At 55.5% G+C, this 24,991-nt stretch overlaps 1 protein-coding gene across 7 annotated transcripts in view; it reads right to left on the minus strand.

Annotated features, from left to right (window-relative positions):
- The window catches only part of DLG3 (discs large MAGUK scaffold protein 3), an 80,454-nt gene extending 55,830 nt beyond the window's left edge, over positions 1 to 24,624 (minus strand). For all 7 annotated transcript variants that reach the window (XR_005830889.1, XR_005830888.1, XM_040614079.1 and 4 more), the window contains exons 1-4: positions 24,516 to 24,624; positions 22,449 to 22,580; positions 14,074 to 14,222; positions 12,312 to 12,464 (exon numbers count right to left, since the gene is read on the minus strand). Coding sequence is in view for 5 of the 7 variants with exons in the window: in XM_040614079.1 (XP_040470013.1) it covers positions 12,312 to 12,464; positions 14,074 to 14,222; positions 22,449 to 22,580; positions 24,516 to 24,531 (450 nt within the window). In the remaining 2 variants the exon portion in view is untranslated. The remainder of the gene's footprint in view (positions 1 to 12,311; positions 12,465 to 14,073; positions 14,223 to 22,448; positions 22,581 to 24,515) is intronic.
- Positions 24,625 to 24,991: the final 367 nt, after the last annotated feature.

Raw genomic sequence — 24,991 nt, forward strand, 5'->3', positions numbered from 1 at the left:
ATTAGGATCCATGTTGTCCCCAAGCCCCACGGCCCCCACCGTGTGGTGCAGAGCCTGTCCTCTCCAGCACTGCCTGCGCTTCATTGCGTCTGGGCTCTCAGGTTACCTCGGTCACAGGATAGATGTGCTAATCATGATCATGTGCTAATCCATGCTTAATGCCATGGAGCCGTGTTGTGGCTCAGAACATGACACTGAAATTTCCCCAGCTGCAAGCTTAAGACAGTCATAATGTTCCTGGACAAGCAAGTCTAGAAAGCCTGTCCCCACCACGCTGGCCTCGAGTGGCTGAGCACAGCACTGCTGCTGAGCCCTGGGAAACAGCTCTGCTGGTAAACCTCACCCTGCTGCTCCCAGGGGCTCCCATGGTGATCACTGTTATGGGACCCGGCTGCACTGTGGCGCTGACCCAAAGACCCAGAGACACAGCAAGACGAACGGCTGCATGTAAGAAAGTACTTCTACCCTGCAGAGCTCAGTGCTACAGGATGCTGCAGACCCCAGGAGCTTGCTAAGGCAAGGAAGGATTGGATGCCTGCATGCAAAGCAAGCTTGTTCGGTTATTTTAATCAATGAAAACCTGTGTTTGTGTGCATGGAAGGAAAGCACGCAGTGCTGGCACGAACAGAGAACTTTACACTTCAGGCTTTAAGATATTAGGCTCATCTTCACATTTTCTGCTGCTCCTTGTGCCATCTCCCAGAGCACACAGTGCTGGCCCTGCAGGAGGATGCTGGGCTGATGAGCCTTGTGCTCTGGGGAGATGCTCTACCTCCTCCAACAGCCAGAGTGGACCAGGGAGCTGGGGGAATGTCACCCAGGCAAAGAGGGCATCTTGCAGCAGTGGGGGCAGAGGTGCGAATGAGGGGAGGGACCGGGGCAGGGATGAAGCTAAGGTAGGGGATTGCTGCAGCAAAGCAGAGCAATAAGCCTTACAGAAACAGGCAGTCAGTGTCTCCTGCATGACAGCAAAAAGACATGAAGTCCATCTTGGCTACCCACCATTTCCCCACCCTGCAGCACCTCCGAAATCTGAGTCACTTCATTAACAAGATGTGCCCAGAACCTGTAACAAAACCATAACTAATTAGTGCTCCAGCCCAGCTGCAAACCTCCCTCCCACTGCAGTTCTACCAGCATGGCATGGTTTGGCCGCAAGGACGATGCAGCATGCAGAGCCCCACTGACCACCCAGTCAATGAGCCCCCCTCTGCTACTGTGAGCCTCCAGCCAAAGCCATCTTTGAGTCCATGATCAGGCAGGAGACCTGTGCCTGGAAGCGGCTGACTTGGGTGGGAGGAGAGCACTGGGCAAGGGCATATGCAGTTTGTAACCCCAACTGCTTGCACCTGCCCTGCTGCAGACATCTCCTTTCACTCAGTCCTGTGGTGGGGGCAGGCAGGGACATGGGCATTCACTTAGGGGGGAAGTGCAAAAGCAAAGGACAAGACTTGTTAGAGAAAAATGCTTTAATAAGGAGCTGAGTAAACAATTAAGAGAAGCATTTGATTATTTTTTTTTCCCCACCATGGCAGACTGGAGTGCGTCCTCCACAAGGAAGGTGTCTGGTCCTCTCCCTGCTCAGTCTCCAGCAGCCCCGCAGATGGGGCAGTCGTGCATGCAACAGGCATCTCCACATGGAAAACACCTTCTCTGCCAGCCCCGGAGCACCAGCATCGCTGCCTCCGTCCCACTCTGCCTGCCAGCTCGCAAACTCAGGGACAGCTCCACAATCTAAAAGCTGCTGCTGCTTTCCCTAGCTCTCTTACGTGTTGGTGCCTCATCGCTGCCTGCAAATGGAGGGGCCTTGAACCTCAGACACTGTATCTCTGATGAAGTTCTTCCCTGCCCACTTGCAGCTCCCCTCCTCAAAACCTGCATGTCCCATTTTAGCTGCCCTGAGAATTGGTTAATTCCTACTCATTTGTAGTGAGCTCCATGTGCCTCCTGCTAGCCCAAATTAAAAGGAAAAAAACACCTGGTTGCTGCCACCTGCTTGCAACACTCCCTACCACTGCATGGGGCTTGGGACACATTAGTGAGCCCAAGAGGAGGTCAGGGCTGGCTGGCCAGGGGCATCCACACCCTGCACTTCTCCAGCTTGCTTCAGTGAGTAGCAGTTTTGGCTACTGGGAGTGGCCCTACTGGAGCCAAAACCAGCACAGGCACCTGCACTGGGGTGCCCAGACCTGGATCTGGCAGGGCAGGTGCAGTGCCCAGCACCTTCAGACAGCTGTGGGCATCTTGCCCCAGCCACATGGGCATTGAACAGAACTATAGGACTTGGGAACTGATTTCCAGGCAGGAGCCTTCATGGAGGGAAGTGCTTTAAGGAAACCAAGAGCTCTGTCATCCTCTACCCTCTTCCTACCAGAAGCCTGCCCGTCTTATTTAAGTTCAGCTTTTGCAGCTGCTCTTTTTTCAGGTCCTAATTTCAGCAAAGCGTCCAGAAATCTGCAGAGACAGTGCTATTTACATGGCATGAAGGCAGCACAGAGCTAGGTTTTATCTGCTATTGCCGGCATTTCAGCCCCTGTTGCCACTTTCTTCCTCTCACATGAAGTCCTACGGGAAAAGGAAGGCAAGTGTGAGGGTCCAGGAGCTGGAGGTTTGTTGCACCTAAAACCTTTCTAGGAGCAGAAGATGGGGCAGGCTGAAGGCAGCCAGCTCTTTGCAGAGATGATGGTCACATAAGTGCTATCATGCTGCTCCTTGCCTTTAGCCGAAGTGGTAGCTGCGTCCTGCCAGGGGAACCAAAGTCACGCGCTAGCGCTAAGCCTGAGCGCAGATGGGGAAGGTGTCACCTTTGTAGTGCTGCAGGAGGAGGAGGGGGACACAGTGTTGTGTGAGGAAGGTACCTTTCTTGACCACAATCACCTGCAAAAAAGCTACTCAAGGTCTGAAGCGCAGGGGAGGCAGCAGGGTCGGCAGCTGCTCAGCTGAGAACAGGGACTGAGGAGCGCCAGGAGGTAAGTGGCGGGGTGGGTGGGAAGCATGCCACAGGGAGATGAGTAGCAAAGGGAAGGAACCAACTGAACTTGGCTCTAGACCATCAGTTGGTTCCTTAGCACCACCACAGACCCCATCCAGCAGGGATTTGGAATTTGCTGTGGCTGTGGCTTGTCAAATGGAACTTGAACAGATGCTCTGCAGAGCTGGCTGCACAGCTAGAGGGCAAACAGGGTCCGTGGATCCTGTGAACACTGAAGTGTTTGCGCAGTCACGGGTGAGTGGGAAGGGGCAGAATAACAAACACCTCCTGCTGAGACTGTTCCTACCTGCCACCAGCAGCGATTCACACTGGGAAATGTGCAGCTGGGATAATAATAACCAGGCATACCAAGGGACCGATAGCTCTCAGCACTCTCAGGGCAATTGCCAAACAAATTATTCTCCTCTAGGGCAAAACCATTTTCATTCTACTAATGATCCCTGATACGTTGCCCAGTGCCACTACGCAGTTCCTATATCCTCACTTCTGGCGGCAACAGTGTGAGGGGCTTCAATAAACACCACCAGCCACTTTCTGCAATTTAAATTATGGCCAACTAAATGTCTTCCATGGCTGTGCTAGCAAGGAGAGAGGAGCGATGGAGACCTGTGGCAGGTCCCTACAGCAGAGCCCAGGCTCCCTGTCTGTCTGTAAAGGAGAGCCTGGAGGCCCTATTTAATAGCAATCAACGGAAGCAGCCTTTATAGATTTCCTGACAGTCTCACAATGCCTGTAGCCGCTCTCCCCATCACCCGGCAGAGCAGCTCTGCCTTGTGCTGGAACACCTGAAGTGCGGGCTGGCTGTGGGCTGCCTTCCCACGGCACCTCCCTGGGCACAAGGGGGACATGGCCATGACAGCACTGCCAGGTCTTGTGGTCTATGGGTGCCCAGTCCTTGTGTGCACTTTAGGAAAAAGGACATTTCCAGCCTGATGGAACAGAGGGAAAGTTTGAAAACATAAGCGGGGCACAACTTCACTGCTCTAAGCCAGAGTCAGAGAGAGGTTTTTCGAAGTCTCATGTCTTTAAGAGAATAGGTTGATGTTTTTTTGTCCTGTACCTCGATCTCCAGCTGCTGTGCCTAGTGTGACCCCACTAGACATCCTGTTTCCCCGTATCTTTCACTAGTCCCAAGCTGTCCCTGGGTCTGCTTACACACTCAGACTTAGTAGCAGCAACACCCCCCACCCCCCCACCCCCCTTGTGCTGTACAAGGCTGTCAGAGGTCTCCTGGCTGGCTCTGCCTAAGCTGACATGACCTTGGGGCCACAAAGTCCCACGAGTTGGCTCTCAAGGGCTCCCTACTGGGAGTCACCCCTGCAGGAACCAGTCCCATCCTTGAAGTGAGCCAAGATGTGGCCCTGAAAGTGCTGCAAGGGCTCAGCACCTCTCTGCTCAGATCTGGGGCTGCCCTGGGCAGCACAGACCTGCCCAGAGGAACCTTGCCCCACATCCAGGACCCAGAGATGCCCTTTCCCCGATTATTCCCACCCTGCATGGGGGGCAAGCAGGGGAGATCTGTGGGTCCACACTTTCTCTCTTTCACCTGGCCAGCCCTGCTCCAATCTGCCCATTCCAGACGGAGCAAAGCCCATTCAGCAGCTCCCACTGCCCCCAGCCAGCAGCTTGTGGGGATACTGGTGCCTCGTCTGGGCTGTGCTGCCCCAGGACACACTTCCCGGTGTGGGAACCTGCCCAACCTCGGGGAGAAAAACGAACGCTGCTGTCCCTGGGAGCCCTAGGCATCCGCGGTGGGCGGGAGGCGAATGCCCGGCTGGCCCTGACGCTCCCTGCCACCACTGCCCTGTCCCCTTTAAGGGAGAAAGTGCTGCTCGGAAATTTCTGAATGGCTGGCCCCGCCCCCAGCCCGCCTGCCGCCCGCTCGGCCAATCAGCGCCCGTGCCACGGGGCCGCAGCCGGCTCACGGGCCTCTCTTAAAGGCGCCCTGTCGCCACCCGCCCGTCCCCTCTGCTGCCAGCACGCCAGGAGAAGACGCCACCGTTTGGGCAGCTCCGAGGTGACCATCGAACTGGGTCGCAGCCGGGGGGTGAGGCAGTATTCCCGAGGCACAGGCACGCCCGTACGCGTGTTCCTCACGAGTGACACACTAGCAACGCAAGTCCTGGGTGACCGGTGACGTTGAGGGATGCTGCTTCCCTCACCCTGGCTTCAGGACTTGGTTTGGCCGTGGGATGGTCGGGTCCCAGGGACTGTGCGTCCACAGGAGCCAGGGCGAGGAGCTGGGCTGAGTGCCGCCCCAAAGGCAGCCAGGCCATGAGCTCCGCCACCCAGCCACGGTCGGTGAGAGCAGGCAGCTGGGAGCACTGTTTCATCACCACACTCTTCTTCTGAACCAGAGTGGTAACGTGGGGGTGCTTCCACAGCAGCAGAGCTCCACAGCTTCCAAACCCCCACCCCGTGAAAACACCCCATGAGATGCAGCTATGCAAAATCTGCCACTGCACAGAGGGCAACTAGCGGTGCGGCACGTGCCACGAAGCAGTGGGCAGAGCTTGCGCCCAGCATCAGCAATGAATCCAGCTCCAGGACCGGGGTAGGTCTCCCTGCTGCATCGCAAGCAGTGCCCCCTCACTTGCTCTGCCACAGCTCCTCCCGCAGTCTGCTGTAGCACGGGCTGTGAAATGATCTGGGCTAAAAATATGCCTTTAAAAGGGGCGACAGCCTGATAGGACATTGCCATGTTTCCTGGACACGTGCAGGTGGGAAGCTGGTTGTGAGGCTGTGCAAGTGATGCAGGCCAGGCATGCTGCTCTTCATGCCAGTGCTTTGGGCACAGATGCTGGTGTGCCTGAGTGGTGCCAGCCCTGAGAGCTATCTAGGCCATGAATCGCAGGTGGCCTTTGCCTGAGTTTCAACACTTGGAATAATTTTTAGGTGCAATGCCAGCGAGACTTCTGCAAGGTGCTTTGTACCCACAGGCTGCAGGGCTCTGGCAGGTGATGCCCTGGAGCCAACCCTCCCTTCCTGCAGCAGGGCACAAGGTCAGCTTGAAACGCTTGCACTGTGACAGCCATGCACGGTCTAACCCCCCAGAGCAGGCACAGCAAAGCAAGAGGAGGCAGCATGCAGCAGAGAACACCTTTCAAAGGGCTCACACTCGGTTTCACAAGAGGGACGATTTCCAAACCTGCACTCATCCACTGTCCTCCTTCCCCTGCAATTCCCCTAGCTTCTATCAATGCGGTGGATAATGGATCTCTCAGCATAGCTTGATACTGATCCTCCAAATCCTAAAGACTAAAAACCTTCATGAGCAGTTATTGTGGCTGGTCTATTTATAACAGTGCCGGTATTGCCTTTGCCACCAGAATCCTGATTTCCGTCCAGCCTGATGCCATTAAGATGCAGCAACGCTACCCCAGCTCCATCGCTCCAGATAGAAAGCAGCTGGCCTGCCAGGCTCTGCCTTCAAGCTTGGTTTGTTCCTTTAAAAAACAGTGAGGAGAACCTGTTTGTTTTGCAGAAACACACCCAGGAGAATTGTCCTTAGCATCCCCTGCAAGAAGGAGTGGAACATGGATGGGTGGAGGTTTGGGTGGCACATCCTGTGCTGTGAGCATGGAGGCTCTGCACTTCCAGAGCCTTTGGCTGGTTGGTGTGATGGGAGATGAGCTCCAATGCTCCACTTCAATTGCAGCAGGAATGTGGTCTGTCACCTGACAAGGCAAAGCAGGAAAGGAAGGACCGGGGTGCTGCTGTGCAGCTGTTGCACTGAGGCTGCACCAGCTCATTTTGGAGACTTGATAGCAAAGCGGACAGAGACCCAGTGGAGACAGCGCAGCAGCTCATGAAGCTCCTGGTCAAGGCACTGATGGGGCTGGCCCCTGTTCAGTCCCTGTCTTGCTGAGATGCCTGTGAATGGTCTCGGTTCTTGCTCTCAGAGCTATGCATGAAAACCATCGGCGTGTATCTCAGTGTGTGAGTTGCCCCAGCAGCTTCACCGCCCTGGGGATGGGCAGACACGTGCACTAGATGGAGGGAAATGAAGCTGCAGCATGAGTCTGGTGGGAGGATGGATGGACTCCAGGCTCATCTGGATGTCTCTGGAGCATGGCCATCTGTGGGATGCTCCCCAAAGCTTCCTCCTCACTGTCCCCATTCCGCCACTGCACGGGGAGCGCAGCATGCACTCGCACTATCACAAAATAACCTCAAAACCATGATGATGACTTGGATGAATGGACAGACCAACAGCCCTGTGTCTGGCAAGGCTTTTCCATGCTGCACAGCCAGAAAAGCCTTGCGGTCTGCCAAGGATCTTCCTTTTGCTGCTGGTTTTAGACAGAAAGTCACCCACGCATGAGCCTTTGGTTTGACAGCTTGGTGGCTCTACTGACTTCTCCGTCCTTTGCTGAAGCTGTATATTGAGCTGAGAGAACTGAGGTCTAAGCATCTCCTTATTTATGTCTGCAGCAGGAATAGCAAAAGCCTATAGTAAAGCTGAGGCCATTCAACCCCAAAACGTCCACTGAAGTGACAGTTCTTACTGACACAGCCTATGCTGACCCCCCTTTGAGCAGCAGCATCCTTGGGACACAGGTAGCCAGCCACCCGGCCAGGTGTCTGTGCTATGCAGGGCTGAGGTATGGTTCAGTCTGAGCGTGTTACTGCAGACAGACATCCTCTTGGCTTCAGCACTTCAGCTTTTGAGCCTGTGTCTGCAATGTCGCATTACAAAACTGCTGGAGAGCATCTGAATGCAGAGCTCTGAAGTAACCTCCAGGCACAAAGTGGCTCAAGTGACACTAGGGCAGCAGCTGGGGCCTCTGGGCTGTGGGTTGCTGCTTTTCTTCTCTGCTTCCCCTAAAATTAAACATGCTCTCAAAGATGCATGGAGATGCAACGAGGAGGGGGGCCCCTCCTGGAGATGGTTGCTCCTCTGCTCCCATTGCTTGAGCATTAGCCCCTTCCCAGGATTTTGGGGTCACAGGGCTGATGCTGCTGGGCTTGAGCTGAGATAAAGCAGTGGCAAGCCTGGCCTGCAGCAATGGCTTCAGCTGCCTGCCCAGCCAGCCTATGGAGAGGACACGGGATGGTGGGGACAGCAGGGTAAGTACAACCAAGCACAGGGGGCTTCTCAGGGGGGGCTGCATGCATTGTCAGACATCCACCTGCATCAGGGACCTGCTTAATTTCCCTGATGTTCCTTGCAATAGCAAACAGCTACTTGGTGCTTCCCCTCTCACACACCTTGCAGAAAAAATGAAGAGCGGTAGAGCTGCAGCCAGGGGAGGGGGAAGGGGGTAGATGACAGTGTGCATTTCTGCGGCCACAGCATCTGCCACATGCTGGTCTCATCCTGACCTGCTGCGAATGCCCAGAGCTGCTCCTGCCAGGAAAAGGCGCAGAGTACGGGAATGCCCTTCTCTTTGGCCAAAGGCAAATCGGGAAAAAGGAAAAAGCACTTGAGGGAAGGACAGAGGAAGCAGACAGCCGGTCGCCACGCTGGCGGCACAGCCTGCCTTTCTCAGCCTAATCCCCTGGGGAGCTCCACAAACCTTTTTGGCACTTGAGCTGTGGGTTATAGGGCAGACAGATGCATCTTCTTCAGCAGCAGGTGCAGCAGGGAGAGCTTCTAACACTCTGCCAGGGTGTTTCTGCAGAGCTAGGCTGTCCCCTCCCTGGCATGCAAGGAGGGAAGGGGACGTTTTTGGCCTCAGCCCAGCAGGGCTAAAGCACAGCTGGCACCTGGCACAAGGTGGGCATGCTTAGTAGCATCCATGCATCCACAGCCTGTGGGAGTGGCAGCACCCCCACCAATGAGGTTTCCCATTCACAGGTAATTTCGGAGCATGCACGGAATGTCTGTCCTTTGAAGCAGTCTCACTCGCTCTCTCCATCACGTTAAGACCTGCCATTGCTCAGTGTCAGCTGTTGGGCTGAGCAAGGACAGAGCTGTGGTGTGGTGTTGGCATCGGGCAATGAAACCCTTGGCAGGCAGGAGGGATGCACGGGTAGGCGACCGTGGGAGGGGTGGCACGGCACTGGCGTGATGACAGGCATGAAGTCAGAGTGGCTGCAGAGCCACACTGGGAGGCAGGAGAGGGTGGCAGGGGAAGAGCAGAGCTCCCTTGCAGGCGCGGAGTTTCTCCTCATCAGCGACATTGTTCCTCTTTCATTTGTCTTCACAGCTGGCTGCTCTCTGCTCCCCACGAGGAGGATGAGAACAGCGTTTCCTGAGAGAAGCAGCCTTCCTGCCAGCCTGTGAGTGCAGGTGAGTGGCACTGGCCACAGGAGCATCCTCATGGGTCTTCGTGCTGCAGATGCACACAAGCTCTGAGCAGCCCTGCTAATGCAACCATGGGGCTTGGGGAAAGGTTGAAATGGAAGATTCATCAAATATAACCCCACAGACAGCAGAGCTCAGGCAGGATTGTGCCTCTGACTGCCTCAACAGGGCATTTCAGCTGGCTGAGTCCCTTTGCTTTTGCCCTGTTGAAAGCTGAACATCCACTTTCCCATAGAGGGATGGTTTCAGCCCACTAATCCTCGCCATCAGGAAGCACATATTGCTGCTGTATTTACCGGTCCCACTTCCGTTGCAGCAGCCATTTGCACAGTGCAGGGCTAGTTGGAGTGCGCACACATCCTAGCCAGCAGACAGAAAATTTCCTGTTCCTGGAACCATTTGTGCAGAGAGGCAATTTATTTCTCATGTGTCTTCCTGGCTAAAGTAGGTTATGGTGGCTTTTGCTCTGCTATCACCACCGGGGAGAGCTGCAGGTAGGGGAGAGGACAATGCCAGGACAACAGAAAACTTATTTACACTGATGGATGCAATGAGAGAATTGCACTTACTTCAGGCAGGACAAGCCAGTTCATCATCTTGCCCTTTATCAGTGGCACGGTGTCAGCTAAAGCCCCGGTCGCTGGGGGAAGCTGCTCTGCCCTGCAGCTGGTGCCCTCCTGCCCTAGCGTTAAATATCACCTATTATAAAACCTTCCCTAGTTCTTCCAAGTGCCATTTGCCACCTGAAGTGTTTTCCTGAAACCCACTTTGGAAATGCCCGTGACAAAAAGCAGGCACCAAAGGCTGGGGAGCAAGAAGTCACTGTGGAGGTGGGCAGGAGCTGGATGTGTAGGTGCTGTCCTGCACGCTGGGGCTGTTGACAGCCAACATGGGAGGTGATGCTGGGCAGGCGCTGAGGTGTCCTCAGTGCCTTCAAGCAGAAGTGAGGGATGCAAAGGGCCCACGCTGTGGTACCACGCACAGCCTGCCCCCAGGCACAGCTGATCCTGTGTCATGGTCCGGATTGCTGACACGGGGGAGTGCTGGGAATGCTCCTGCTCTGCTGGGGCAAGGCCTGTGCACAGCGAGCAATATGGCATCTTGGGGAAGAGGCTTACCACCATGTCAAGGCCCCCATATCCCAGCACAGGGGCTGCCACAGAGGAGCAACGCTCGAGCCTGCAGCTCTCCAGCACTGCTTGGTCCCAGTTTCCAGGGAACTTGCTGGGTCTCCACAGAAAGCCGAGTGGCCATGGCTAAGCTCAGCACTGAACACTACCATCCCAGTGTTTTTTCCCCTCCAGGTCCCTGCTCTGCTTGCAGCCAGGCTGTGAAGTGGCCATCCTCTGGGATGCAAGAGGCTGCAGATGAGAGCCCTGCCAGAGCACAGCCCCCCTAGAGCCCTGTCCTGCCCACCCAGGTCCCCACTGCCCCCTCCCTCTCGGGCAGTGACCCCTTGCTCCAGGCTGGCAGCTGCAGTCCCCACAGATGGGTGACCCTGAAAGCACCAGTGCCTGGCACCAAGGACCGTCTCCTGACCCGTACCAACACAGGCGAAGAAAGGAGGAGGCTGAAAGTAAAAAAAGCTTCAGAAAAGAATGACAGGAATTATTTCAGGGCTCGAACAACCTGCCTCACACTGAGTGAGTGAAGAAGCCAATCTGTTTAGTTTATCTAAGGGAAAGTTAAGAGGGAACTTAGACGCATCTATAAATACCTACATGTTGGGAACATTTCTGATTGCCACGGTCCTTTATCCTAGCAAACAAAGCCAGCAAAATTTCCTGGGGCTGGGAGCTAAAGCGAGAGAAATCCAGGCTAACAGTAAAGTGCAGATTTTTAATGGGAAGGATAAATAACCATCAGGCCAGCCAGGATAGGGACACAGCAGATTCCCCATCACATGAAGGCTTAAAATCAAAGCTAGGTGGCTGCTGCTAAAGGAGACATCCAACTCAGCCAGACATTTGGGGCTGGATGCAAGAGCAGCTGCACTCCACAGCTTGGGACAGTTAGGAAGAAAATCCCTTAAAATCTGGCTGTTCCTGACTGATCGGGCTCTCACCCCTCGTGGGTTTTGCCCTATGACTCCCCCATCTGCGGTCGTGGTTCCCTCCCACTGGTGAGCGGAGACTGGCAGCCGAGCTCATCCTCCTGTTGTGTTCAGAAAACCACCACCCTGCCCTTCTAAAACGGGTAAAGATTTGGTGAATGAAATTGTAGAGAAGTAGCAAGAGGAAAAGGAGAAATTCAACAGCAAGGGAAAAAAAAATGGGGTGTTACCCATTTTATTGCAGTCCAGAATAAGAAGGGAAACATTTAAAAAGGAGAAAAGAAGCAGTGCAATTTTTGTATTTAGAATATTTTGGAAGAAGACCTTGACTTAGCAAACAAGCATTATTTTAAACTACCCCAAGGAAAACAACACTTCCATATCATTTTAAATCTGCAGTGAGCTCCATCCATCCTGGCCACTTCATCCCCCCCAAAAGTGCATTTTGGCATTTGCTCACCCCTAAAACTCCCCTCAAATGCGTAGCTCAAACAATGCACCAGGAGGAAGCTGAGATTTACAATGCACATCCAAATAAACAGTGTTTCCAAGTAAATAAGACAGCACAGAAAGCTACTGGTACGCTGAGGAATGGACCTGCCATTTAAGAGCTCAGAGAAAAAAATACTGAAATCTGCAATGTGGGAGTGTGCCAGTGCTGGGGGTGAGAGGGATGGGGCTGGGAGGATTTCCAGCTCCACGCAGCCTCTTTATTTCTGTATCATATCCACCTGCCCTCCAAGCCCTGAGGGCTGACACTGGGCCATGGTAGATGCTAATGCAAGGGGATGATTTTGGTGTTGTCCAGCCCCTGGCACAGGTGACAGCTAGATTTTCTAGCCTGAGCATCACCACAGTAGCCATGAGGAAACACTTTCAGCCCCAGGGGAGGAAACTGCCTCCCTAGCACCGTCCCTGCAGTGCTACAGGCACACGGCCCCGGTGCTGTCCCCTCAGTGCCAGCCACTGGCTGGGCTGGCAGGGTGGGACATGGCGTGGGGCGCACGGAGGCTCACCTGGGGCAGTGTGCTGTGAGAGCTGAGCACCAGGCTGCAGACACTGGCTGGTGCCTCCGTCCTCCGCGCTGTCACCCTCACCAGCCGCGGCGGCGTCCCTGGCATGTCCCCAGCCCCTGCAGGAAGCCTCCGCTCACTGTCCTGGGATGGATCCTGAAAAGAGAGAGGGGATTCATGCAGGTGGGGCAGGCCAGCTGCCTCCAGGTCTCCCCATCACTTCTGGAAGGGCCGAAATGAGCTTTCCCCCATGCAAGGGGCTCATATTGCCTTCGGTGAGCATGCCACCACCTGTGACAGCCTGCCCTGGCACTGGGACCATGGGCAGCAGCGGGCAGGGGACTCTGGGCTGTCCTGCCGCTGGGCAGGGGCAGCTCCCTGTTGCATTCCATGTTTCAGCAGCATAGGAGGCCTCAAGAACATTTTTTGGAGAAAGGAGGAGGGATTTGGTGGTGACAATGGGCTTGGGCTGTGTTTGGTGCAGGGAAGCCCTGGGATCGGCTGCTTTGCTCATCCCCCCTGCGTGCAGGACACTGGGCAGGGAGCAGGAGCACCCCTCCTGCCACTGCGTCAGGCCAGCAGCTGCTTCTCCACTTGTTTCCATATTGATTTGTAAATGTCCTTACTGACTGTCACATCTCCTCAGGGCCCTATGGACTGGACTGGCCACAAAGAATGGTGGCTGCTGCCAGTAGAGCTTGCCAGGGGGTGGATCAAGGCTACGGGAAGCCCAAAAACTGAAGTGGGGTTCCCACTGCCTATGGGGTAACATCACTAAAAAATTGCTCATAAACACAGACTAGATCTGCAGGTTTGCCTTTAACTAGAGGGACTGTCAATGTGAGAGGGGTCAAGAAAAAATGGGACTAAAACTGTTCCTGAGTCAGAGGGACACAGCTACCTCCTGCCCTGACTGCGGCAGGTTTGTCTCTCCTGTTACTGATCATCAAGCTCCTATAAAGTGTTCTTCCTTAGGAGACATCATTCAGCTTCATCGCCCCTGTGTGCCACTCAGATTTGGTGTCCCCACAGGTATATGATGGGAAGGCAGTTCAGTCCGTGAGGCAGAAATATGGTGTTTATCTGATAGGATTATTTCACGGAAAGGAGGAATCCCTGAATTCTTGCATTTTGCACAAATGTTCCTGCATCCCCAGTTCAGGGGGATCCCACAGCATCCCCTTGACAGGGCACAAGGCAGTGAGAGTGAGAAGAGGGCCTGCAAAAGCACGAGGCAATTTTATTTACCTTGGTGCCTTTGAGATAACTGAGACCCTGCTGCTCACTTCCCGCCTCCCCACCTGGTACCTTATCTTTTAAAAGGCTGTTGAAAATTAAAGATAATGCAAATAAGAGAGACAGAAGTTATCTGAGAGCTGGAAGAAAATCCTGAAAAGGGAAACTTGAAAAGACTCAACCTACTTCACTTATCAAAAGCAGCCCGCGAGGTGGCTGGATCAGAGCGCCAAAACGCCTCCGTGGGAGACAGCGTCAGACAGGAGCAACTAATCCAGCTCCAACAGCCGAGCAGGAACCAGCGCTGGAGCTGAAGATCTTTGCATTAAGAGTAATTCAATTAACACTTGTGAACCAGAGAAGTTGCCTCAGTAATGAGACAGGCTATGACAGAGGAGATGTTGAAACACCCTGGGTGTGAGCTGGCTGGGCTGCAGCGGCCAGAAGCCTCCCATCCCCCCCTGCCTCCCCCTCAGCACAAAGGTGTGCAGGATCTGGCCCCGCAGCACCGTGCCAGGGCAGCCCTTACCTCAGGTAGGTTCTGGGGCTCTCCGAGTGTGACCGCAGAGCTGGGCTCGCTGGCCGCATGCTGCTGCCTGGCTGTGCCACGATGTGTGCCTGGGCTGGGAGGCTGCGGGGGTGCAGAGCGCAGAGTGAAATCGTAGAATTCATGGATATCTGCAAAACAGCATGGGAAACATCCACAGGACCGGGGAGGCAGCCCGATGTCAGAATCCTGCATGGGGTGCAGCATCTGTGCTCACCCGCTCTGCCTCCAGAGCATCATAAGCCTGAGCCCTCTATGAGAGGCTGGCACCTGGGTGATGGGCTGGAGCAGGGCTCTGCTGGCTCCCCACCCTTGCCATGCTGCCCACCGTGCCCCCTCTGCAAGGCAAGAGGTGTACTGGGGTGCCTGGCTCTGGAAGGCATGGGCATTTCCACAGAGCAACGATCACACTCTCCATGGGGACTAAGAGCAAACAGCGCTCAGCAACATCAATCAGAAATCCACCCCATCCTGCTCTCCTCTCCAGGCTGTGCCAGCCCCATGTGTGGTCCCATGTCCCTTCTGCCCTGAGAAGCCTCCTGTACCAGCCAGCCCCTGCCTGCCTGCCCTGATGTTGCCAGGTTTTTTGCTCCCCATTGCTGCTCCCCAGCGACCCTGGCCCATCGAGGGTCTCCTGTCCCATGGGGACAGGCAGAGAAGGCACACAGCATGAGGACAGTAGGCTCACTGTGTACAAGCTCTAATACTGACGGCTACAGCTGTGTTATCTCCAGCTCCTTCCCCAGTAAATTCCCTCTTCCCACCCGGCACAATTCTACCTGCGTACTGCCACAAGCAGGTGCCAGGTATCTCCATTCTGGGCTCCAATGACCTGAACCTGCTGCTGTAAATCATACTGATTTAATAATAAATTCCAGAATGTTTTTTTGAATGAAAACAAAAGGAAACTCAGAAAAGACACTAAATCATTTTAAAATAGTACAACTTGTAAAAATAATTCACTACACGTAAAATGACTACAAGAAGCAAAATATAATTGTCTCTAGACCAAGACAATCATTACTAGTGATTATCACTACTGTTAGTTCACTGTCAGAAATATACACCAAGCAGACATGCCAAAAGACTCTGGAACAGATTTTCATTTATGACCTGAATGTTTTAAATGTTCTGCTTTTGGGAAGGAAATCAGTCCTGGACATAACAGTGAGCAGAAAGTTCCACTGAGATGGAGGAAGGCTGAGGCCTGAACAGTGATTTAATAAAATCCGGAGAGAGGCGTGAGAATGGGGTATCCCAGCCCTTGCTGCTCCAGAGACAGTTACGGGGTGACAGCGGAACCCGATGGCAGCTGCTGCCCAGTTGTAGCTCCAGAGGGGCTGTGGGAGCCCACATCCTCTCCTGTCCCTGCCAGGAGCATCTTACCCTCTCCTGGTCACACGTGGAGGATTGTAGGGAGCAGCACGGCTGCACTGGGCTTCACTTCTCCCTAAGGAAGCCCCCACTGCTGTGCAGTCAGGCAGCTGCTGACCCACAGCACCCCTAGCTCACCTCCAGAGCCAGGTCAGACACGGACCTCCAGATCCAGCACCCCTGTAGGAGCAACAAAAGCCAATACACCCGGTGCAGACGTGTTTAGCTTCAGAAAGAGGACTGCATCAAAAGTCAGAAGCTTTTTTACGAATGTGGTGGTTTGACCCTGTCTGGATGCCAGGTCCCCACCAAAGCCGTTCTGTCACTGCCCTACTGAACCAGACAGGGACAGAAATCGTAAAGAGAGGCTCTGGGTCGAGATAAGGGCAGGGAGATCACTTAGCAATTACCATCACAAGCAAAGCAGACCAGATTTGGGGAAATCAGTTTAATTTCTTACCATTCAAATCAGAGTGGGACAATGAGAACTAAAATGAAAACTTAGAAACACCTTTTCCACCACCCCTCCCTTCTTTCCAGGCTTACCTTAATTCCCCATTTCTCTCCCTCCTCCGCTGAGCGGCGCAGGGATGGGGAATGGGGGCTGCGGCTGCTCATCACACTCTGTCCTGCTGCCCCTTCCCCCTCACACTGCCTGGCACCAGGGGGGTCCCCCCGCAGGTTGTGTATGGGGGTGTCTGCTCCCCCGTGGTGGGCTCCCCACGGGCTGCCAGGAGCCTCTGCTTCAGCGCCTGGAGCCCCCCGGCCCCCTCCTGCCCTGGCCTGGGGGGCTGCAGGGCTGCTGCTCTCACTTCTCACTCTTCTGCTGCAATTTTGTTGTGCAGATTTTTTTTCCCCTTCTTAACCGTGTTACCCCAGAGGCGCTGCCACCGTCACTGCTGGGCTCAGCCTGGGCCAGCGGTGGGTCCGTCTCGGAGCCGGCTGGCACGGGCTCCATCGGACATGGGCGAAGCTTCTGGCAGCTTCTCACAGAAGCCACCCCTGTAGCCCCCCCCCCCCCCCCCCCCCCAAACCCTCGCCATGCAAACCCACTACAACAAAGAAACTGAAAGAGGTAACAAAGGGGGTAAAACATTTGTGGGAGGCACTGAGCCTATTTAGAGATACCCCACCAAGACAGAGCAAATGCACAGGTCCTGGCCAGAGGATACCGTAAAGGCAAAAGGGAGGAACACAAGGCTGGGCTGCAGGGGAAGGGAGGCTGTTAAAGGAAGAAGACATCAGCTGAGGCTGTGTCCAAATGAGGAAACCAGAAAGGATGGTAAATGCTGCCAGGTTAAAGGTAAAGCTCCAGAAGGTCGGCCAAAAGAGTTTGGTAAACGCCTTGCAAAAGGCATAAAACAGTAATAAATCCCTTCAAGCATCTGGGAAACAGGAAGCCTGGTAGAGCTGGCAGGGCCGAAGAGTCACGGCAGCATAAATAAGCACTCAGAGCGGGGAAAGCACAGCAGGAACCTGAGATCATTTTCTGTACCTGCGTCCATTGCAGAAGAGGCTGAAGAGTCCCTCTTCTGCGAGCGACTCCAAGGGCAAGCGGTGGGTCTCAGCTCGAGGAGGCTGTAGCCGTTCTCCCAGCACTCCCTGGGAGCTCAGGGATGAATTGGCTCCATCAGCCCTTCAGTGTGCAATTTCTCACCTGAAACTATGCCACACCAAGGCACCATGGAGTATTAAAAGCACACTATAAAGATTTTCAAAAGAAATCAGGTCAATGTGGGGCAGTGTAAGCAGGGATGTGCTGAGCATTGTCCGAGGTTATTTCCCAGGGATGCTTCCACAAAGCAGGATTGCACCCCCAGATGCAAGTCCTCACCCTCTCCCTATGCTTAACCACATGCCCATGCACCAGAGCAGCACATCTATGTTGCAGATGGGATGGGGAACAGTATTGACCCTCATCATCCAGCTCCTAGGGGCTGCCTGGTGACCTTCCAGCTTCAGGGAAAAAGATGCTATAAATCTCAGCTGCCAGCAGAGTAGCTTTGTGCTCGTGGGGAGCCCAACAGGCTGTGTGGCCACCCCAGTCCAGGGAGCACCATCCCACTGCCTGGCTTCGATGCCACTTTTGCAGCTGCTGCTTCGTGCTGCAACTTTGTCAGGCTCTGTCCTGTGCCCTAGCAGACATGGGGCAGCCAGCAATGACGGGAGGAGTGGGAGTCCCCAGATCCACCCACAGTGCCTGGGGAATCCCCTCCGCAGCCCCTGGGTGCTGAGCATGCTGCTGGCAGCCCCTGCAGCCCTCCCAAATCAGACATGAGGTCACAGCAAGCAGTCATTGCACAGCCAGACAAACAGGACTTTGTTTTCATGCAAAAACATCTCTCCTTCTGGTTACAAAAATAGTCATTGCATAACAGGATAGCAGGGGCTCCTGGCTGCATGGATTATGCTTGGAATGCACAAAACTTTGCAAAAATGAAAACAGGATTTGAACAGCCCCATCGTGGGGGTGCACCACTGCTGGCGTCCCTGTTTGTCACCCATCTGCTGCAGGAACACAGCCTTGGGCAGCCAAGCTGGCTGCTTCCCGTGGAGCGGGAAGCTTGTCCTCTGAAGCAGCCACTCTCCACCTCTTAAACCCTCAGCCCATTTTAGATGCTTGCCAGGAGAGGGAATCACCGCTGGCACCAGGGACCAGACGAATTTCAGGATCAGGGGGCTGGGTTCAGGCAGTCAAGGGCGCTGCTGTGACAGCAGTACATTTTAAGACACACGTGCACATGGCGTTAAAGATAATTTAACATGTATGCTGGTTTCCTTCATTTCTTATGGGCATCACAAGCTGCACACAAGTCTGCCTCACCTGTGCACTACCTGAAAAACCTCAGTAAGACAACGTTGTGGTAGCAAAAGATGATGCTGCATGTTCTGTCTTACAGCTCGATTTCTGTTTGGTGACAGCGTATCCACTCTAGATCTAATAAGGAAGAGTAACTCAAGATTTACAGAGATTAGAATTTGTCTAGCAATTTCCTCCTGGGGTCAGTATATCAAATAAACGTCATTAAATATTTCTATAGCACCAGCATCCGAGTGGCAATGCAGCACTCCTATGACACCCGGCACGCGAACTTCCAGAAGATGATATTTCTGATATGTCAACATGCACTGTCATCAGCTGCATCACTGCAGATCTACCCCAAGCAGAAACTTCAGCCTTGCACCAGCCTCCCAGCTGTGGCCCCACTACTGTAGGGAGGATCCACACCTATGGCTGCCACAGCAGAGCTTTCAATCCAGCTATGAGTTTCCATCCTTGGCTATGGGCTAATTTGCAAAAGGAGGAGTCTTCAGGGCTGGGAATCCTCCAGATTCCTCCAGTTTTCCATCCTGGCTCCTGCAGCCATCCAGGGAAGCCATGACTACCATATCTAGCAGCGCTGCTGGCGAGCCGAGTTCCCTGCTGGAGTTCTGCACCCAGAGAAGCACTGTGAGGAACCTTTTTTGGGGTAAAAGGACCCACAGGGGAAGGCTGGGGGCCCGAGCAGCTGACAGGACCTCATTGGGGTCTGTGCCAGCCTCTGCTCAGGCACAGGAGAGGAGCTGAGCCCCAGAGGGCTTTCGGGAGGAGCGCTGCCCTTTGGGCTGCTGGCAGCCGGGGTGGCTGAGCGCACACAGACCCTGCCTGTCCGCCCAGATCTGCCCGCTGCAAAGGGCACAACGGCCCCTTTCAGCCCCGGCTCCAGGAAGGAAAGGTCAGGGAGCTGCTTCTGCGTGCGAGCCCTGTCCTCCCCAGTGGCACCAGAGGAGGCCGACGTCACCCTGAGGGGCTCCAGGGATCAGAGGGAAAGCGGGGCCACAGTCGCCCCATCCCCACAGCCACAGCATCCCCCAGCCCAGGCTCCTCAAGCGCCCTTTGGCTGGGCCGTTTCCCTGCAAGTCATGCGCTTGGCTCCACAGCCTCAGTCGCAGGGAGAGGGGCCAGGAAGAGGGAGCCAGCACAGCCTGTTTTCCCTCTTCGAGCCAAGGAATTTCTTTTGTGTGGAGCAAGGGTTGGCGCATTCCAGCGCAGAGCAGCTCCCGCATCGCTGTGCCGCACCGAGCCAGCTGCTGTGGCACCTGCTGGGGCAGAAGCCACCCTGGCAGAGTCAGTGTGCCCCGGGGCACGGGGAGCTCCTGGGAGAGGGAGCTGGGTCTGGCACGATGACCACAAGGATTTAAGGGGCTGTGCTGTGCTCAGAGGAGTCTGGCAGAAAGTTGTGCATGTGCAGAGCAACACTGGGCACATTCATGGTGACAGAGACATCCAGCCCTGGACACCACGCAGGTTTTATCCAAACATCCCAGCAGATCCTCGCCTGGAGCTGGGCAAACTGGGGCTTCTAGAGTCCACAAACCAGCTTATTCTTAATAAAAAGGGTACAGAAAGCCATATCCCTGGCATTTTTCATGTGCACCAACTTGGAAAACTCCATGTTTGGCACTTCTGGTAGCTCTACTACAGCATAATGCATTCTGGTGTTCAAACTCGAGCCAGCCAATGCATGTCTTAGGAGACCATTACCTGTAGGAACATGCAATCTGAGGACAAGGATGTACCATGTTCATACATTCGTGTTCCCCAGGGGTTGAAAAAAAGCAGGAAAATCAGGCCCATATTGCTGAAAGACTGCAAGAGGAGGGACCTCTGCAGACTGAGACCTCTCCAGAGCTAGAAGCATCTGGCATGGCATGGGAGCTTCTATGCAGGGAGGTGTACCTGCAGCAGCTCCCCTGCAAATCCTCTTCCCTTGGATAAACTCTGAGCCAGCATCATGACTCCGAGCAAACTTCAGACAGGGACACAGCAGCCCAGTGAGAAAATGGGGGGGTGAAAAACAAATAAAATAGAAATGCTCTGCCACCCTCCCAGAGCTGTCACTGTGCTCCACCGGGTCCAGACTGTGGACACTAAGTGACCCCGGTGTGTGCTGGCCGTGTACGGGCACAGCGAGCACGCAGCTGGACACAGCATCACACGTGTCCATGCAGGGAATTCACAAACCCATTATCCGGGGAGGGGGAGGAGGGGGCGGAAGTAATTGATGCAAATTCCTAGTTAGGTAAACACATCTAGAGAAAGCTCGCTCTGGCACGGGGACCTAATATCCTGTTAAACCAGTTGAAAAGGTCACCAGCAATCAAGTGACACTCCCTCGTGCCAGCATTGACAGGACACCAAGACAGACGGCTTACAGCAGGGAGCTGGGAAGTCTGTGCAGCATCTGCGTGCCAGCGTGCAAACTGCAGCCAGCCTGGCGTGCACGCAGATGTGCTCTCTCCCGCTACACTCTCTGCAACACTTTTGCACTAATATGAACAGCCCCGGGCTTTGGGAAAGCTGCTTCGCTGCCTTCACGCAGCCCTGGGGAGGGCTGGGGGAGCACACAAAAGCAGCCAGGGGTGTTGGGCTCATGTCAGGTTTGCCAAGGTGATCACAGCCCTGCTGGGGACCACTGCCTCCAGTGTGGTCCATCTTGAGAGCGAGTTGTATAAATGAAGAGGCGAGAAAGGAGCTGCATGCTGGTCTCTTCAACAGAGGAGTCCACTGCCCCAGGGAGCCCTCCCTTGCTGGCTGTCTCTGCTGCCAACGGCACAGACGTCCTAGCACGAGCCCTGCACAAAGACGTACTCGGGCTGAAAGCCTCCAGGTGATGCTCCAACAGCAAGAACAAGGAAAGGAGAGAATAAAATCGCTCAGGGCATGATTGTATTTCATTTTCAATGGATAACCTGAAGCACAGAGGAGCTGCTGGCAACTTGAGGGCACGGAAATGGGTCCCTGGCTGCAGGGGTGTGAGGAAAAGGCAAGAGCTGCCAAGTGGAGAGTGACGGTGAGGGGGAATGCCAGGGTTTCCTGGTATTGGAAAGAGAGAGGGAGCACACGCCTTGGGTCAAGATGCACCGAGAACGAGGCACAGACCACACATGGACCTCTGCATTCCAAGGCCGAGGTCCTCCCCTGGGGTGCAGAGCTTCTGGGGTGCTTTCCCTTCCCTCCCAGCAGGAACTCAGCTTCTCTCCCATGAGACCTGGGAACAGAAACTGCCAGGCTATGCACACTTCCCTGAGGACCACAGCAAACAGAACTTAAAGGAGAGGAGCTGAGCAGGAGCTCATGCCCCTCTCAGCACACTGCAGCTTCTGCAAATGGTTCTCTGGGATTACCTCCAAAATCAGCGCCCTAAGTGAACCCACACAGCCAGGATCTGGTCTGCTCTGGCAGGGAATGGAGCCAAGCAACTTCAGAGTCCAAAACCATTGAATTTTTCTGAAAAAACATACTTTGCAAAGAAAGTGTGTTTTCAAATGCATTCAAAATGGCATTTTCTGGTGCTCAGCCCCAAGACGAGCCTCGCTGCCAAGTCTGTTTCTTGGGTGAAATGGAGCCACTTGCATAGTGTGTTACTCGCAAGTGCTTGTAGGTCTAAGTGCCAGAAAAACCAGGATACCCCAAAAGGAGCTGGGTATGCATCAATTCTCCCTCAAAGATAGAAAAATTTAGTTTCCCCTCAGGTCAGCAGCAAGAAGAGAAAGTAACAGGTCATGATGAAGCCGAGGGCTGCAGGGAGGAGCAAGGCCCTGCTGCGGGATGCCCTTGGTACGGCAGCAAAGCTGGAAATCCAGTAGTGGCTGCAGACACACCCCAGCTGCACTGTGCAGAGGGTGCTCGCAGCACTGCAGATCCTTTAGCGGGTGCTGGGTAGATCTGGCGTGGCCTGATGAAGGTGGCTTTACCCCTTGTCCACAATTGCTCTACTGAGGAATCCTGTTCACAACACAACCACCCAGCTACTGCAGCCTGGACCCCCAGTATCTCCAGCCCAAGCCCTGGAGGGGAAAGACAGCCCAGCTTGCTGGCATTATAGACACCCATGTGTTCATACGGATGCCTGGTCAGTACCAGGCACCTGTGCAGGATCAGGCCCCCCAGGAGAGCCCACTGACCACAAAGCCCCAGGGATCGCAAGGCAGGGGCTTACCCAGCAGAGCCTGGAAGAGTTCACTTTGGAAGATGTGCGAGACTTTTCCAATGGAGGCTTTTAGCTCCTGCTCCTCTGGGGACCGCAGGGTGCTTTGGTATCTGGTCAGAATTTCCACTGCCCGTTCAGTGTCTGCAGAGATGATACAGGAGTAACAAGGCATTAACGCTGAAGGGTGGACAGACATCATCAGGGAAAGCTTGAGTACAGCCTTGGAGTGGTGCAAAGGGTTCATCTGGATACTCAAGTTGCCTTCCAGCTCTGGATTTTTAAGAGTCAGACAGCCACAAAAGCAGCCTCTTTACACATACCTGGAAGAGCTAACCTTGCTGTGAGGGACCATGGCAGAGAGCTGGGCAGGGGCTAGATGGGAGGTGGTTGTGTCTACTGGACACGTCTTGGTTGGAGAGGGCTGTGGGTTGCAGTCTCCCATGCAGGGCCAGACGGCTGCAGCAAAGCTGAGCATGGCCCCACTCACCTAGCCCAAGATATTGCAAACAGTTCTGCTATGTGTATGTCAAAACCCGGGTTTCTATAGGGTGAAGTGTAAGAATTGCTCCACACAGCAAGCAGCCTTGGGTCAGCAGGAGACACAGTGGGAAAGGAACATGATGCCTTGGGGTCAGGGAAGGAGGGATGCTGGCCAGAAGGGGAGCTGGAGGCTGCCATGAAGCAATGTTTTGGTTAAAGACTGGGCTCACCACGGCCGTGAGACAACCTTGGACATAAAATAGTGGAGCTGTGATCTCTCTGTGCCAGGACACTTCCATGCTTCTCTGGGCTGACTCCCAGGGCTGCCAGTCCAGCTCCAGCCCCAGATATGACCCATCTCTCAAGCAGGTGGGAAGCTCCTGTGGACCTTGAGCCCATCCCATCCCTATCAGTGAATATTTCCCTTTGTCAGCCAGGCAGCTGGCAGACAAAGAGCGTCTGTGTGAGGAGGCGGGGAAGCTGTCCCGCCACTGTTGAGGACTCATCTCTTAACCCAGGAACTCATGCAGAAAGGATGACCCTGCTCATCCCAGGGCTTTCAGCAGGGAATTCAGGTCATGGAACAAGGGGGCCTATGTCTGCTAGGATGCATGCCACCTGCTGTCCCAGCTCCTCAACCAGAAGGGGAAGGGGGTTCTGCCTGTGTCACCGGTCCACCCTGACTCATTGTGGGAGCAGAACAGAGGAAGGAGCCTGGGAAAGCATAACTAGCTTCTGCTCAGAGCTGGGCTCCTGCTGGCTCCAGGAAAAGCAGAGAATTGCCCAAGCTCCAGATTTATTAGGCTTTATGGGCACCCCAGTCCTGTGTTATCACTAAGGGCTTCCTTCTGCAAGATCAGACAGTGGCTGCAGACACTGCCCAGGCATCCCGTAAGCAGGGTTGAGTCATCTTTGCCTGGTCAATTCCTGACCTTATCAGCAGAAGCTAAAGCAGGTGGAGAACCAAGGCTGGGCCGCCACACCAGGACACAAAGACCGTGAGCCTGGTGCGAACACCCCACCCCACCCCAGGCTGCACAGAAGGAGCAGCGTGCCACCCGTGCCACCAACCCTGGGTGACAGCCAGCTAGAGCAGGGGACGGCTGGCCCTGGACCACCCAACCCACGGACCTGCTGTGCCTCCAGCACAGGGCAGAGACTGGAGCACCCTCCTTGTGGCACCCAAAAAGAGCATGTGGTGTCCACAGCCGATCACACCATGCCTCAAGGTGCAAGTCCCGCTTACGGGAGGTGCTCCCTCGCTGGGCCGACACCCCCGTACCTGCCCTCCCGCCAGCACCCGAGGGTGCTGCAAGCACAGCATCCCACGGCCACCCGCTCCGAGCCACGGGGGCACGAGGTCATGCCCCGCAGCCCGGGGAGGGGGCGCAACCGGGGGGCACCCGGTCCTCGGGTCACAGCCCCCGTGGTGCGCCGGGCAGGGCCGCTCCGCCCGCGGCGGGGAGGGAGCGAGCTGCCCGGCCGGAGCGCTGGGCACCGGGCACCATCGCGGCGCCGGTACCGGCAGGGCAGCCACTTGTTGAGCGCGGCGGGCCGCGGTGCCCGGCGCTGCGGGCAGGGCAGGGCGCTCCTTACCTTCCCGGCGGATCATCGCTCCGCCGCGGCCGGCGGCCGCTCCGGTCGGTCCCAGCCCGCGAGCGGCCGAGCCGCCGCCCGCCCCGCCCCGCGGGAACCGGCCGAGGAGCCGCCCCTCGCCCGCCTCTCGCCGGCACCGCCTCCGCCGCCGCCTCGGCACCGAGCGCGCCCGGCCGCCCTACCCCAGGGCGCGGCTGCGGGGGCCCGCGGAGTACCGGGGCGGCTCGGCCCGCGCCCCCCGTCCCCTCTCCGCGAAGCCCGCGGGCCCGCCCGGCTCGGCCTCCCCCCGCCCCCCCTCCCCGCTGCGGAGGGCCCGGCCCGGCGGAGCCGCTCGGCCGCCGGCGCCGCTTCCCCGCGCTGCCGCTAGGTGGCACGGACGCACCGCGCACCGCCGCCGGCCCGGGCCGGCCCCGCGGCCAGGGGGAGGGGGAGAGGGGCAGAGGGGCAGCAGGCAGGCACGGCCGAGTCACCCCCGC

The sequence above is a fragment of the Falco naumanni genome, chromosome 14 (assembly GCF_017639655.2).
Source record: "Falco naumanni isolate bFalNau1 chromosome 14, bFalNau1.pat, whole genome shotgun sequence".
Taxonomy (NCBI): domain Eukaryota; kingdom Metazoa; phylum Chordata; class Aves; order Falconiformes; family Falconidae; genus Falco; species Falco naumanni.